The sequence below is a fragment of the Engystomops pustulosus genome, chromosome 2 (assembly GCF_040894005.1).
Source record: "Engystomops pustulosus chromosome 2, aEngPut4.maternal, whole genome shotgun sequence".
Taxonomy (NCBI): domain Eukaryota; kingdom Metazoa; phylum Chordata; class Amphibia; order Anura; family Leptodactylidae; genus Engystomops; species Engystomops pustulosus.
Genome location: NC_092412.1, coordinates 8,939,149 through 8,955,537, shown reverse-complemented (window position 1 = coordinate 8,955,537; position 16,389 = coordinate 8,939,149). Strand labels below are relative to the sequence as shown.

At 45.2% G+C, this 16,389-nt stretch overlaps 2 protein-coding genes across 2 annotated transcripts in view; one reads left to right on the top strand and one right to left on the bottom strand.

Moving 5' to 3' along the window:
* LOC140116870 (uncharacterized) overlaps positions 1-16,389 on the bottom strand; it is a 401,113-nt gene that overhangs the window by 324,786 nt on the left and 59,938 nt on the right.
* On the top strand, positions 253-14,307 carry LOC140119814 (uncharacterized). The gene is made up of 9 exons (XM_072139218.1): positions 253-367; positions 5,250-5,402; positions 5,515-5,673; positions 5,760-5,951; positions 6,030-6,191; positions 6,276-6,399; positions 9,991-10,091; positions 10,413-10,470; positions 12,075-14,307. Exons 2-9 carry the CDS (start codon positions 5,295-5,297, stop codon positions 12,875-12,877), a joined length of 1,707 nt encoding a protein of 568 aa, XP_071995319.1. The 5' UTR covers positions 253-367; positions 5,250-5,294; the 3' UTR covers positions 12,878-14,307.

Here is a 16,389-nt window from a genome sequence, read left to right as displayed (position 1 = left end):
ATTTACTGATCCCGGGATTCTTCCTCATCCTCAGGACTCTCCAAACCCTGAATTGTAATATGTTTCCCTCTTATCCAGTAGCTGCTCACAGTCACCACCTCACAACCTGTCACTGATCTGAGGCTCATGTACAACTTGAGGAGAAGGAGCAACGTCTCCCGCCTAAGCTAAGCGCCTCCCACTAACCAGCGCCACGCCTGCACTGATCACATGGTCTATTACATCATCGCAGGTCCTTCATCCAAAACTTCTCTTCTACACACATGTACACCCGGGGAGACCCCGCCCCCTCACATCACACTCCCAGGGTCATATGACTACCGGATAGTGAGGAGGAAGAGAGTGTCCTGCACTGAGGAGAGAAGAGGTAAGTGACCAGAGGAGGGACTACAACTCCCAGCATGCTCCAGGAGCACACACACTATATGGATGGACTACAACTCCCAGCATGCTCCAGGAGCACACACACACTATATGGAGGGACTACAACTCCCAGCATGCTCCAGGAGCACACACACGATATGGAGTTACTACAACTCCCAACATGCTACAGGAGCGCGCACACTATGTGGAGGGATTACAACTCCCAGCATGCTCCAGGAGCGCACACACTATGTGGAGGGACTACAGCTCCCAGCATGCTCCAGGAGCACACACACTATATGGAGGGACTACAGCTCCCAGCATGCTCCAGGAGCACACACACTATATGGAGGGACTACAACTCCCAGCATGCTCCAGGAGCACACACACTATATGGAGGGACTACAGCTCCCAGCATGCTCCAGGAGCACACACACTATATGGAGGGACTACAGCTCCCAGCATGCTCCAGGAGCACACACACTATATGGAGGGACTACAACCACTAGCATGCTCCAGGGGCACACACACTGTATGGAGGGACTACAACTCCCAGCATGCTCCAGGAGCCCACACACACTATATGGAGGGACTACAACTCCCAGCATGCTCCAGGAGCCCACACACACTATATGGAGGGACTACAACTCCCAGCATGTTCCAGGAGCGGACACACTATATGGCGGGACTACAACTCCCAGCATGCTCCAGGAGCACACACACTATATGGAGGGACTACAACTCCCAGCATGCTCCAGGAGCACACACACTATATGTAGGGACTACAACTCCCAGCATGCTCCAGGAGCACACACACTATATGGAGGGACTACAACTCCCAGCATGCTCCAGGAGCACACACACACTATATGAGAGGGACTACAACTCCCAGCATGCTCCAGTAGTGCGGAGTCTTAGGGCGCAGGTCACACAGTGCAGTTTCCTCCTCAGTCGGACCTTTCTGTGGCTCAGCTGTGATAGTAATAGGGGGCGGGGCAGCACATTCTCCGCCTCCTTGTGGGCAAATTATTATGGGCGTCTGGGGCAGCGCAGGCGGTGGTCCGGCTCTATGGAAGATCATTACCATGTGGAGCGGCTGCAGAGCGTTCAACACCCCCCTGATGGATCTCCCGGCGCACACATCCCCCTGATGGATCTCCCGGCGCACCCCCCCCCCCTGATGGATCTCCCGGCGCACACACCCCCCTGATGGATCTCCCGGCGCACACACCCCCCTGATGGATCTCCTGGCGCACCCCCCCCCCCCCCCCCGATGGATCTCCCGGCGCACACATCCCCCTGATGGATCTCCCGGCGCACACACCCCCCTGATGGATCTCCCGGCGCACCCCCCCCCCTCCCTGATGGATCTCCCAGCGCACACCCCCCCCCCTCCCTGATGGATCTCCCGGCGCACCCCACCCTGATGGATCTCCCGGCGCACCCCACCCTGATGGATCTCCCGGCGCCCCCCCCCTGGTGGATCGCCCGGCGCACAGCCCCCCCCCCTCTGATGGATCTCCCGGCGCACCCCCCCCTGGTGGATCTCCCGGCGCACCCCCCCCCCCCTGGTGGATCTCCCGGCGCACTGCCCCCCCCCCCCCTGATGGATCTCCCGGCGCACACACCCCCCTGATGGATCTCCCGGCGGATTCCCCCCCCCCCGATCATGGGTGCACAACTTGTGCCGACAGGACACATGTCAAGCCATGAGTTGCAATCCGCACCCTGCAATGAGCACTTCCATAACTGTTGGTGTTCATTGGTGCCGGAGGTCAGGAAGGGGGAGTACAGCTGAGAAGTGCTCCCAGGACCAGTGGCCTGACTCCTGACACTAGTTTTATGCATGGACTCAGGAGTAGTTGTAAAGTCAATCCATTTTATCACGACTCCAACTCCCAGGGCTGTGGAGTTGAAGTCTTGAAGTCGGTGACAATTTTGGTGGAGATGGGGGTCACGATAAAATTTCTGGCTTCACAAACTTCTAAGGATTTAGGCCATGGGTGAGCAACGTTTATTGGTTCAAGGGTCATACAGTCCTACTGCTCAACTTTAAGGGGCTGAATCAATAACCAGCACCTTCGATGCACCAACAACCACAGTACAGCACAAAATGCCACCCCAGAAACCACTGAATTTTTTAGAGGTTTTAGAAGAATGGTGAGTGCCGTCCTATATATTTCTTCTTGGATATTTGCTATATGGACTGTGTCATATATGAAGGATGGAGCACCCCAGCTTCAGAAATATCCAATGTTACCACACTTGAAACTTTCCGGTGGATTCCATATACACAAGATGGTGTGAATAGTGGATTAAGATTAAAGAGACAGATTCAGTGCCGCTTTTTGTTATGTATACTCTACAACCAAAATAAAGTTGTGCCTAATCTAACATAACTTGATCTGGTGAGCCTTATTCCAATCTTTTTCTCAGTAGCGCCCAATACTACTCAATGAGCGCTCTTTGGTCTTTCCTTTTCCACCTTTCTATACCTCGTGGAAATTTGAGACTTTTTCTCCAGTGATGCCAACGACAGGCCGGATCAGATAGAGGAAGGTCAGTAATGGCTACTGGGGGCGTCGTGTAGTAGCCTTCGTCCCTAGAGCTGTCTTGGGCTACTCCATGCCCCGAGTAACCTTAGAAATTAATTTGCATATTCCAGTATTAAACTTTATTTCTGCAACAGCTGCAATTATTGAAAAACGGGATGCAGCTTCTGCCCGGACGAGAAATCTACCATTGGGAATGTCTCAGAAAGTATGTTCCACATGGTCGATTTCCTTTAAGTATGGCCTGCGCCACGTGTGTTGCACGGGACACTTTTGTGTTGCGACTGCACTAATCTACACGCAACACAAATTTCGTCACCCTAGGGACATGCGCCATATTTAACAAAATCCCACAGAAGTGTTTGTGCACGCATCATGTTAATGACAGACCAAAAAAAGTTGGTGGACACTGTCGGAGCAGTGCAGAGGGCACTAGATCCTTGAAGAACGAGCCCTACAAATCATGAATCTGGCACCCCTTGTAGCGTGCAAAGCCACTGTTTTCAGTGAATGTGTTCAAGAGTGGAGCGGCACAAGAGGTTCCAGTTGCACGAAGAACTTCTCGGCTGCAGTCATTGCTACCCAGCCTCCTGCACCAATGAACAGTTCCATCAGTTATGGGAGGGCTCATTGGACTCTAAAGATATAAAATTGTAATTTTTTGGTGAAGAATAAACAAGTGGGACACAATTGTAAAGTGGAACGAAATGTATTGGATATTTTAAACTTTTGTAAAAAAAATAATAAACTGTTGTGCAATATTATTAGGCCCCTTAAGTTAATACTATGCAGCGCCCCCTTTTGCTGTGATAACAGTTGGTTGCGTGGGGTATCAGGTCTCGCATCGGTTTTTCACATCGAGAGACTGAAATTCTTGCTCATTCTTCCTTGGAAACAGCTGGAGCTTAAGGAAGTTGGATGGAAAGAGTTTGTGAACAGCAGTGTTCAGCCCTTTCTGCAGATTCTCGATTGGATTCAGGTCTGGACTTTGACTTGGCCGCTCTAACATCTGGATACTTTTGAAGAATGAAATCTGGCAAAAGGGGCCAAATACTTTTGTAATGCACTGTAGAGATCATACCTACGCTATTGCCCTATATGCAGGTGACCTATTGTATCAGACTCTTCCCCACGCTTCCCTTCCGGTCATCCTCAAAGTTCTCGACTCCATGAGGGACTGGGACTGGAGATTTTGGTTATGGTTTGGTAACGTGATAAAAATGGACATCCTTCCAAAATTCTTATTCGCTTCCTAGAAGGTTCCAGTTACTCTTCCCGCTCTATTTTTCAGAGACTTCAAAAGGTCATTAGCACATTTATGTGGGACCAATCACGTCCCTGTATCAGATGTTAAATTCGTTTGTAGATCAAAGGACAGGTGAGGCACAGGTCTACCGAACCTAAGTAAGTATTACATCTCTTCAGTTTTTTTTTCCAGACTAGTGGAAGTAATATGTCAGGCTTTCAAATACCACTGCTCCGGTGGATATTGGATTTCGACCCTTTACCGGAGACTCTATTGAGAAGATCCTCCCTTTTTGGCCTCCTGTCACACTTATCTGATATCCTCTGCTTATCACCAGCTGTCGGGAGACACCATTACTTGTGCTTGGGTGGTAGTCTGCCCTCTTTGGGTACTCTACGGTCATTAAATACTGGGATGCCTTTGTTCTGGCTTCAGTACTCCCAGTTAAGCCCTTTCTTGCGTTCCTCTGATATTTCAAGACCTCTTGAAGGAATTCTCATACTTTTGATTCAATATTGCTAGCTGTTTCTACATAAGCCTCTTTCTCTGCCACATTGGGGTTCTGCATGATTATACTACTGATTCTCTACCAGTATTTATGTCAGTCTTAGACTCTGTCTATCCTGAGGACGTAACTTGAGTCTTCACCCTCACTCATAAGGTTTTTATGGCTTGCCACGCTCAATAAAAGAATTACAAAATCATTACCAGATGGTATAGGGTTCCAAAGCTATTGCATAAAATATACTCTTCTTTTCTGTATTGTTGGTGATATGCCGCGCCCTCTTTGTCAAAGCGTCATATTTGGTGGGAGTTCTCTTCCCTGAGGTGCCTATGGGACGCTGTGTTTTGAAAACTGCTCTGACGTCTGAGTGTGCGCCACGGGCAGAGCATGTGGATGCATCTTTGCCAGGAGTGAAGAGGAGACGGAAGAGGAGCCACACGAAGCGTCGGAAGGTCAGTATGTAAGATTATTATTTTTATACACCAAGTTGGGGTTTTTGAAATCTGCTTCTACGTGAGTATATACGGTATAGAGATTCTTTCAAAGAGAGTTTTACCTCTTACTTCTTTAAATGTTTCCTCAGGTTCCTAAGATACAGGACTCCCGTAGTTGTTGTTTATTTAAGAAGATGGTCCTTTCTATCAGTGTATCACCAGGGATGGGAGAGGACAAAAACCATATGGCTACAAGGATCCTGGACCTCACCCTGGAGATGATTTATTTGATAACTGTAGAGGTGAGAGTCTCCCAGGACACAGCTCTTATCTCTAGGAATAACAGCGGGAAATGACTGGAGAGGTGAAGGATTCTTAGGATCTATGTAGTGATCAGTGTCTCCCCATACACAGGATTACACAGTAGCGGAGAAGTTTTCAGAGTGTGTGAAACCTTTTGTGTCAAGAGGATGGACCCAGATCTCCATCACCGAGCTTCCACCTCGTTCACTGATACATAAGCAGAATATCCTAGAACTTACCTCCAAGATCACCGAGCTGCTGAGCGGAGAGGTGAGCGCTGCCGGGAATGCTGGGACAGTGTACAATAACACAAGGGAGGGGTCTGGGTGATGAATGTGTAAATTTTTTTTTTTTAGGTTCCCATAAGGTGTCAAGACATCACTTTCTATTTCTCCATGGAGGAGTGGGAGTATATAGAAGGACACAAGGATCAGTACAAACATATTTTGATTCTGAATGGTCTTCAAAGGAAGCAAAAGCCTAGAGAGCAGATGGCTTCCAGGATCCTGGACCTTGCCCTGGAAATCATCTCCTTGATAACCGGAATGGTGAGGTTATCACTGGACTTCTCTTATCTCTATGAATAACACAAACAATTGTAGTGACCAGTGTCTCCCCATACACAGGATTACTCTGTAGTGAAGAAGTCGTCTGGTGAGTGTGTGACCCCCCGTGTGTCACAAGGATGGACCCGGAATCCCATCGACAAGCCTTCACCTAATATAATGATACATTATCGGAGGATCCTAGAACTTACCTCCAGGATCACTGAGCTGCTGAGCGGAGAGGTGAGCGCTGCCGGGAATGCTGGGATATTGTACAATAACACAAGGGAGGTGTCTGGGTGATGACTGTGTCATTGTGGGTGTCAGGTTCCTATGAGGTGTCAGGACGTCACTGTCTATTTCTCCATGGAGGAGTGGGAGTATATAGAAGGACACAAGGACCAGTACAAGGACATCATGATGGAGGACCACCAGCCCCTCACATCACCAGGTAAGAGGAGACCTTCCTGATTATAGAGGGCAGACCATGTGTGAGGGTCACTGTCAGTGGTAATTTTAGCTGCCACCACTTGAGGTATATAAGAAATTCTTCTTAAGAGGACCTGTCACCCATAAATTGGGTGCTTAAACAAACACTGCAGTGTTAGAATGATAGCGTTACTGGAAACACTGCGGCAGAGTGAAATGTACTCATGAGGGGGCGGTCCCAGGCGTTTCCTCTTCCCCAGACCGCCCCTCTCGCTCCATAGGCCATCGGTGACTTCCGCCCCTTACCCCACCCCGTCCCCTCACAAATACATTGGACCGCTTGGCGAGCGGTCCAACGTTTACATTGTACTCTGCCGCAAACACTGCTGCGTTTGTTTAAACACTAGGAGCGTCTTACTTTAGTAAGCAGCTCCTAGTGCCCAATTTATGGGTGACAGGCCCTCTTTAAGTAACGTCTCTTTTGAGTTAACGGAATCGTTAGAACAAAGAAGGCTCTTATTAAATAGAAGTTTTGGTCACAAAAAGGGCAGCGCTTACAAACAAAGGGCTTTTCATACAAAACTGTGATATTAAACAACCAGACATATACATACAATACAAAATAACAGTGTGATGAACTAAAAGGGATGATAAATCTATCCTCTAGGGATCCATAAAGGATGACAATTTCAATCTAAGTAGGATTCAAAAATCCACCCCCTCCCCCTGCCTCTTATGACATGAGGAAGGATAAGAATATACCAAAATAATTTTATGCCTCTTGAATAAGGTGATTTCATGCCTGAGAGTCTTTATATGATGATCTCTCGCCATGCTGGCATCCTACTAACTTGGTCTTCCATCTTTTCCATCCTATTGTCCTGCACACGTACAATCCCGATGATAACATTAGGAATATTTGGGGAATGATTTAATTGCCCCCTGTTGCTTTGGTGCCATTTAGTGACCATCAATACAGTTACAGCATAGACCTGAATGATACCATGTATTTCTTTGATGTGTATCACAAGATGTGGGTCTCTAGATGTGACCTTGGCTATACAGGACATAGCCTTGTGTTGACCTTACTAATGGATGTTTATAGCAACCCCCCTCCCATTGGGTCATAAAGTTATATGATGGGATCGGTTTCCTAAGGAGACTGGTTTTAGCACCCAAGCATCCTTGTCTGGGAGAGACACCTATTATTACTCATCATTTTGGAGTTTCCCTATCACCCCTCCCTTTTTTGAAATTGGCACGGGATCATTGATATGTTCATCAATTTCCCACACTAGTCTCCACCTTTCCCTCCTGGTGGGACAAGACATTAGCATTGCCGTGATTGCTCCCTTTCGTGTGCTTGAGTTCATATTGGTGTAATGACGAACTCTCTATCTTGGCAACCTCCCATTATCACTCGCCACTTGGTGTCCACTACTGTGAATCTGCGCCCATACATGTAAGGCTGCCCCACAGGATAGGGCCTAACTTGCTGATCAGTCGGGGTCTCAGTGCTGAGACCTTTGTGGAAAACCCCTTTAAGAGGTAGTGGTTTTGTACTGTAGGGCCTGTTCTGTGTTCCCGTCAAGTCCCAAGCCCATGGCCATGCTTTAGCTGACGTTGACTTTATCACTACAAAAATAGCCAAAGGTATCGAGCTCCTCTTTCAAGACGGACAAAGAGGCAATGCAGTGAGCAAGGAAAAGCAAAACATCATCTGCATAAGCGGAGCATTTTCATATTTCATATTTGTTCCTTCACCCAGCTGTCGTGGGGTCGCCGCCAGGAACCCCCAATCCACCTGGGCGAATGCCTTTTCAACATCAAGAGATAGAAGAAAGAAGTAACTTGTGTTGTTCCTGGTTTCTTTTGTGTTGTTCCCCGGTTGACCAGGGATCCCTGAAGGCGAACCAATTTGTTGGCAGATTTAATTTTTTAATTCGCAAAATTTGTAAAAAAAAAAAGAAAAAGAAAATGCATTACACAGCGTTTCACTATTAGTAGTTCCAATATTAAGTGGCAGGATTTTGATCGATTGCCACAAAAAAAAAAAAATTGGAAAAGAAAAACCCATTGACATTTTTTTTTTCCACCAAATAGTAAATGGAAACTCTAATTGTTAAAATTGAAACCTCTAAAACCCTAATTGTTGCTTTAATTTCCTTTTGTCTTGCTTACTGTGACTCCCTACTTATCAGGGGTCCACTTGCTAAACTTTCTCCATCACAATCTATTCTTAATGCAGCAGCCAGGTTTGTCTTTCAGTTTGGATGCTACACAGGTGCCTTCTGCCTGTGCCAGTCACTGCACTGGTTGCCCCTCTTTCTAATACAGTTTAAAATAATCACACTCATCCACAAAGCTCTTCACAATGCTTCACCTCCCTACCTTTCCTCTCTCATCTCAGTCCAACCCAGCCCTCTGAACCTCCCACTCACATCTCCAGGACTTCTCCCAAGCTGCACCTATTCTCTGGAATTCCCTTACCAATGCTGATTTAATGAGCCATTACAACTTTTACTGTAACAAGTAGTAACTCCTCCCTTCTGTTATCCTACAAGCACTAGATACCGGTATAGAGGCTACTCTGCAGCGCCATAGACCTTGGACTCTGTATATAAGATGGCAGCTGGTGCCTGGTCAAAGCAGAAGCATTAATGGCATTTGCCCATGAATTATATTTGAATCCCCTGCTGATACTTACACAAAAAAGGTTTTTAACTCCTTACATTACAATTTTTACTCAATTTTATTATCATTTTTGGTCCTATCACTCAGTGCTGGTCAGTGTAAGATTCAGCAGTGTGGATGGGATTAGCTTCATGATCCCTCTAGTGCTGTGAGATCCTGTGTGCTGACAATGTTCCTAGATTATCATGGTACAGGGTTTGGCTACACTTTCATTTAGCTTCTAAAGATTTTACAAATATCTAACAAATAAAAAAGAGAGACAGATCAGAGTCATGGATATGATACAATGACACACTGGCTTCTGCTACCTCACCTATCAAACACACACTCAGCACTGGTATATCACCCTCTCCCCTTGGATACAGAGCGTATCTTGTCTGTAGAGCTGCTGCTGTTGGACAGGAAGTGCCTGTGTCTGTAGTGCTCTCTGCCTCTTGACCTTCCCTCTGCTCCTGCAGTACAAGAGAAGTCAGAGGAATCTGCCTGACCGTACTCAGGAGTTTATGGTCGGATCCAGGGACAACCAAAATGTAAACACCAGGAATGATTGGAATTATGTTGAAATTATTTAGTTTTGTTAATAACGTTTAAATTCGAGAAACCCTTTAATTATTAATTCATTACATAGACCATGTTGTTGCTCTGTAATGTCTTATTTTGTTTTGTTTTTTTTGTATAAATCTTTTTATTGTTTTATAACGGTTAAAACATCCAGTATATGTACAAGCTGTTGTCTCGGTGTACAAGGATCCCAAGACCAGAAGTTGTATGAATTTCAGCTTTGCAAATTAATACAGCTAGAACAATCAAAATAAGACGCTAATGTCTTATTTTGTTTGCATATGTCCCCCCATGATCAGTAAAGCGCAGCAGGATATGATGGAGCTATATAAATAAGGATTTTTTTTATTATTATCAGATGGATTCAGTATGAAATATCTACCAAAGAGATGTCCCCGTCTTCAGTATTTTCAAGATTTAAATGAGGAACCGGAGGAGAACGTCCCACTGGATCATCAGGTAGGTGGAGCTGAGGTTCCTGTGAATCCTCTATAGATGGATGTAATGAAGCTACTGACCTTCTCCAGCAGCAGTGGCTGGAGGGTCTATGGGGAGATGTTGGTCGGTCATAACTACAAACTATATCTAATATTATTAAACTTTTGGACACCTGTTTCATGGAGAAGGAGATCAGATAAATCTAGGACCTTCTGTCCATGATCACCTCTTGGTCTATATTCTCTCTAGGATACTAGAGGTATCTGTCCATCACTTGGATATAAGAGAATCTCTGGAGACATTTCCTTGTTTTCTCATGTCCTTCATGTTGGATCTTTCCAGGAAAGTTGTGGTGGAAGGAGGAGCGGAGAGGAAATCCCCTCATCAGTGACAGAGGAGGGTAAGAGCCTTTCACGTATCTTCACTTCTACATCACACACTAGAGGTTGGGAGCTGTCACTTCAGAGTTTCCTTGTCTTTCCAATTACTCTTAACTGCCCCTGGAGGAGGATTTTTAATGGGGAAAATAAGTATTTGATTCTCTGACAATTTTGCAAGTTTTTTGGCCTACAAAGAATACAGAGATCTGAAATTTTTATTGTAGGCCACTTCAGCTGTGAGATACAGAATCAAAAAAGTTAATCCAGAAATTCACATTTTAATATCATTATTATTACATAAATTTATTAATTTAAAGGAAATCTGTCACAACAATAGAGCCCTGTTAACCAAATGCCACCCTTCTTTTGGCTCACATCCCCACTTTGCTATGTTCTCTGACATACAGCCATATCCTGCCCGAGTAAGGTGGGACATGTCCTCCCATCCTTGCTAATTTCTTCTCCTTATCACCATTCAGCACTTCATGTCATGTGACCATCTTACCCACTAACATTTGCGAAATCTACCCCGTGCATGTATCTGATCACATGAAATCACAGCAGACTTGATGGAGGATGGGGAAGTTTAGAAGTCCATGGAGACTGCTGTGATTTCATGTGATTGTATACACACATAAGGTTGATTTTACTACTTTAAGTGGGTAAAGAACCTTAGATGACATCACCCTTGTCACATGACATTAAGTGCTGATAAAAGATACAGATAAAAAAAAACATAAATCTCCATGTAACTGTGATAAACGGTAGACCACGTTTAGGGCAAGTGTCCAAGCGGTCAGCTGGCATTCACTATGACCTAGAATGTCTAATCTTAGGTTGTGGTCAGTGATGACATAAAGCAATATTTGTGTCAAAATACATTAATTAAAATTAGCTTTTATTTCACATTGTTTTTCAAATAAGAGACTGGTCAGGAAGTATACGTCAATGATTGGGCAGAGATCCAAATTTGGGGCTTTGGTTGTTAGAAATGAAATGTATTAACACAATCAAATGAGACTTTTATGCACAGCAACAAGCAATAATAACACAATCAAATGGTGCATATAGCTGTACACAACATTCAATCACTGAGGATCTCCACGACTGACCTATGTGGCACAGCGATGTCGGGAACACTTTTCGGTAGCCCATGTGCCTTATGTCCTTCAGACCCACAGATCAAGTTCCAAGTTCCAAGATGGATCAGCCAGATGCACGAAGATCCCTATGCTCGTTATAGCTAGTTAATTTCTAACAAGGTTCTAGCTTCAATATGGCAACTTAAATCCAAGATAGCGACCTAGGTGAAAAGCTAGGTTACATCTGAAAAGCCAGTTACATCTTTTCTGTATTTTGTGAGATTTGAGTATAAGGAGAATATGGTAATCCATTGAGCTGCATATTTCTCCATAGCCTCCGGGAACACATGTGGCAGCTTATGTCGTAAATCTCAGCGTACAGAACCCCTGAGAGTAAGGTTAAAAGTTTTGTGATGCTATAAGCAGATATCGAAGGTGATCAAAGGGTTGGGGATCTCTGGCTTATAGACCTAGTGGCAGCTGCAACCTCTATAGTTACACCACTGCTTCAGCTTGTAATTTTTTATTCTTTTTTTTTTAAGTCTATATTGTAGAAGACGAAATTACAAGTGGATCCTATGGATATCGGCCCTCAACTCCTGGTGAAGACGAAGACGATCAATCACATCTTTCCACAGAGGAAGAAAAACTTGGAGATAAAAGGCGGTTTTCATGTCCTAAATGTAGGAAATACTTTACCCAGAAGTCAAGTCTTCTTATACATTTAAGAAGTCACACAGGGGAGAGGCCATTTTCATGTGCTGAATGTAAAAAATGTTTTTCCCAGAAATCTGATCTTGTGAGACATCAGAGAGTTCACACAGGGGAGAAGCCATTCTCGTGTACTAAATGTGGGAAACGTTTCAATTGGAAAACAAGTCTTGTTTCTCATCAGAGAACTCACACAGGAGAGAAGCCATTTCAATGTTCTGAATGTGGAAAACATTTTAATCGGAAATCGGCTCTTGTTTTACATCTGGCAAGTCACCCAGGGGCGCAGCCATTGTCAGCTTCTGAATTCAAAAATCGTTTGACTTTGAAATCAAATCTTGGTGAACAACCGAGAACAAACACAGAAGAGAAACACTTTCCATGTAGTGAATGTGGAAATGTTTTTAGTAACAGAACTGGTCTGGTTAGACATCAGAGAACTCACACTGGAGAGAAGCCATTCTCATGTACTGAATGTGAAAAATCTTTCAGTCAGAAATCAGATCTTGTTAGACATCAGAGAATTCACACAGGAGAGAAGCCATACTCGTGTAGTGAATGTAGGAAATGTTTCAGTCAGAAATCAGGTCTTATAAAACACCAGAGAATTCACACAAGGGAGAAGCCATGTTAATAATCATAAGAAAGCTCGGAGCTCTGATGTTGGATTTCCTTTCATAGGATGTAGTCTACTGATGAGTTTAGATTCATGGGCAGGCACTGGGTTAATCATGCTGCATGTTTCCACAAAAGCCTGTTCCTGAGAATTGGATGATACATATAGTAATGATCAGGCAATAAATGGATTCTTGGGTAACCTAAGCGTGGCGCTATACCACTGATGCTATGGAGAAGCAAATGATGTACATGGAAAGTGAAAGTTATTGCGACGCAACACATGACGTTAGAACAAAGAAGTGGTAGAGGAGTTGGGTGGAGATGTTGGATTTACGAAAGATGGGTGTGTCTGACAAACCATCTTCTATGCTGTAGAAGAGACTCTTAGGCTGTCATGATGTTCTGCTTAGAAATTTAAGTGTATGTGCACAACAGCCAAGTGATTGGACCTCATATTAGCAAAACCGTTCAGAAGGTGCTTCTGTGGTGGTCACAGTTGAGCTCTGGACCGATGGATCCAGAAGGTGCTTCTGTGGTGGTCACAGTTGAGCTCTGGACCGATGGATCCAGAAGGTGCTTCTGTGGTGGTCACAGTTGAGCTCTGGACCGATGGATCCAGAAGGTGCTTCTGTGGTGGTCACAGTTGAGCTCTGGACCGATGGATCCAGAAGGTGCTTCTGTGGTGGTCACAGTTGAGCTCTGGACCGATGGATCCAGAAGGTGCTTCTGTGGTGGTCACAGTTGAGCTCTGGACCGATGGATCCAGAAGGTGCTTCTGTGGTGGTCACAGTTGAGCTCTGGACCGATGGATCCAGAAGGTGCTTCTGTGGTGGTCACAGTTGAGCTCTGGACCGATGGATCCAGAAGGTGCTTCTGTGGTGGTCACAGTTGAGCTTTGGGCCAATGGATCCAGAAGGTGCTTCTGCGCCGGTCACAGTTCAGCTCTGGGCCGATGGATCCAGGACGTTCTTCTGCGCTGGTCACAGTTCAGCTTTGGGCCGATGGATCCAGAAGCTTTTTCTGTGGTGGTCACAGTACAGCTCTGGGTCGATGGACCCAGAAAGCGCTTCTGTGGCGGTTACTTGTATGTGTATTTTTAAAAGACCTTTTTCATACAAAAAGGCCAGTAACAGCTAAGAGACGAAGGAATCCTGTTTCACGAGTCATGGAAAAGGGTGTAAGATTACTTGGGTTAAAACAAACAAATCCATGTGGTTGATTTCCTTTAAAGAGGTTGTCAAGGTTTCAACAAAAAAATAAATAAATATAAGAAAACAAAAAAGATCATATCTCTATCTTCTCCAGTGCTCCCATTGGGGCTTCGAACCAACTACTTCTGGTCCTGACTACAGCATTGAATCTAGCGCTGTGTCCTCCATGCAGTGGTGGTCAGGTGGGAGTGCCCTGCCTCTGGGTGTTAGCATGGTACAACAGCAGCGCTGAAGAAGGCAAGTATTAGTAATTTTTTTGTTATCTTAGCTACCCCCCCACCCCTCCCGGCCAACAAATAAATGGAGACGAGGCTGCTCAACCTTGGCTGGAACCGTTTTTCAGAATGAATTTATGTGAAGAACATCCATTGTACGCAACTTCTGCACTTGGTGTCATGTACTGTGCCATTATTTGTGTCAACATTTGACTATTGACTCCATTACCTTTAGAGCATTTCTGACATGAAACCCCCAATGGATCTGGTCAAATACTTTGGCTGTGTCTAGTGATCCGTCCTATATTGGTAGATCTATGTGTTTTAATATCTTGTGTGTTTTGTCTGTGGTCTATTTCCCCTTCATGAATCCAATTTTGACTTGGGAATCGATAACCTCTCACTCAGCTTAGGTGTAAAGTCCCATTTTTGGGTTAGTAGTAATCCATCTCTCTAGCATTTTAGTAAATTTTTCTCATTTGTCCACCCTGTAGAACATCCTTACTAAATTGGGAGCAAGGATCTCTCCAAAGCACTTATAGTGTTTCTTTACTATGTCGCCCATCCACACGTGTTACCGGCCTACCGGAAGTCTGGCTATCGCATTTATTACAGTAAAACACTTGAACACAGGGGCTTTAATCGGAGAGGCAGCGTCCCATTCAACTTATGAATAGGGCCTCCTTACCTCTTACATATACATAATACATATCTGTTCGCTCTCGCATGTGAGTTACAATCAAACAGTGTATACACACCATATATACATACAGTACATAGGCTATATAGCATGTACACACATATATACAATTAATATCAATAACTCCTCATTAAAAAAAAACTTAAAAGTCCACAGCTCTGAACCCGGCTGTGTCAAATTTATTTCCAGGTTGGCCCAAAAAGTCTGGGACCTGAGGGGTATAATTATCTGGGGCTACCCATGCGGGGTCAGTGGAAGCCCCAGACACTTCTCCTGTAGAAGTCCTAGGCAGTTCTCCATATGACATCTCATCTAACTGCTCCCATATTAAACAGAGGTAGGCCCTGTTCCTTCTACTAGCTAAAAAGGGCTGTCGTAGAGTTCTTGCTGAGCTTCCCAGGTTTACTCTTACCAGCCAAAGCTCCTTTCACACATCAGTATTGGGGGCTGTGATCTGATCATACAGATCATGGCCCCCATAGACATCTAATCTCGGTGACAAAGAGTCTATTGAGAGGGGATGGGTGAGGAGTACTCATTTCCCTTCCTTTCTACACCCGGCTGTGTGTTATACCCGGCCAAGGGCCCAGGGAGCACAGTTAAGACCAGACAGAGCCGATTGTAGCCTTTTTTTCTGCCTGAAGGGAAACTTGAAAATGCTGCTCCCCCAGTTCCCGATGATGCTACCTTACACACTATTAGTCAGTCAGTCAAACAGACATTAGTGACACCTAGTACTGTTCCCATCTAGAGGACTTCTTTACAATTGCTCCCGGACGTGGTTTTTCCCTGCTCAATTCACAGTCAAACGTCTTCAGCTCTATGCAGCAGAACTCCACACTGCACCCCTAAAAATACCACAGTCTAACGGAGCGTGTTCCTAATATATATTATCTTCTCTATATGGCTGAACACACTATTCCCCACATCCTTTATACAGTCGCCCAAATAAGTTAAAGTATATACACTCACAATTTATTAGGTGCTGTAATTTAGCTTCCACCAGTAGTACACAGCATCCCGCATTAGCACACAGATTCCCCCCACCCCCCAGTAGCACAAGCCTCCCCTGTAAACACAGTCTCCCCAGTATACACAGCCTCTCCCCGGTAGCACAAGCCTCTCACTGGTAGCACAAACCTTCCCTGTATACACAGCCTCCCCTGTAGACACAGCCATGGCACACCCAAAAAAATAATAATCTTGTACTCACATTCTGGCTCCAGCCCCAGGGCTCCCCCACAGCTTAAAGTAGCCGATGTCATTGATTTTTCAGGTAGTATGAACTTGGCAGCCATTGGCGAGTCCGTCCTACTGACGGCGATCTTCGGCCTCTAATAGGGGTCCTCCATCTGCCTCCCGATGCGGGGTGAAGTCCAGATTGAGCATATGGGGCCTTGAG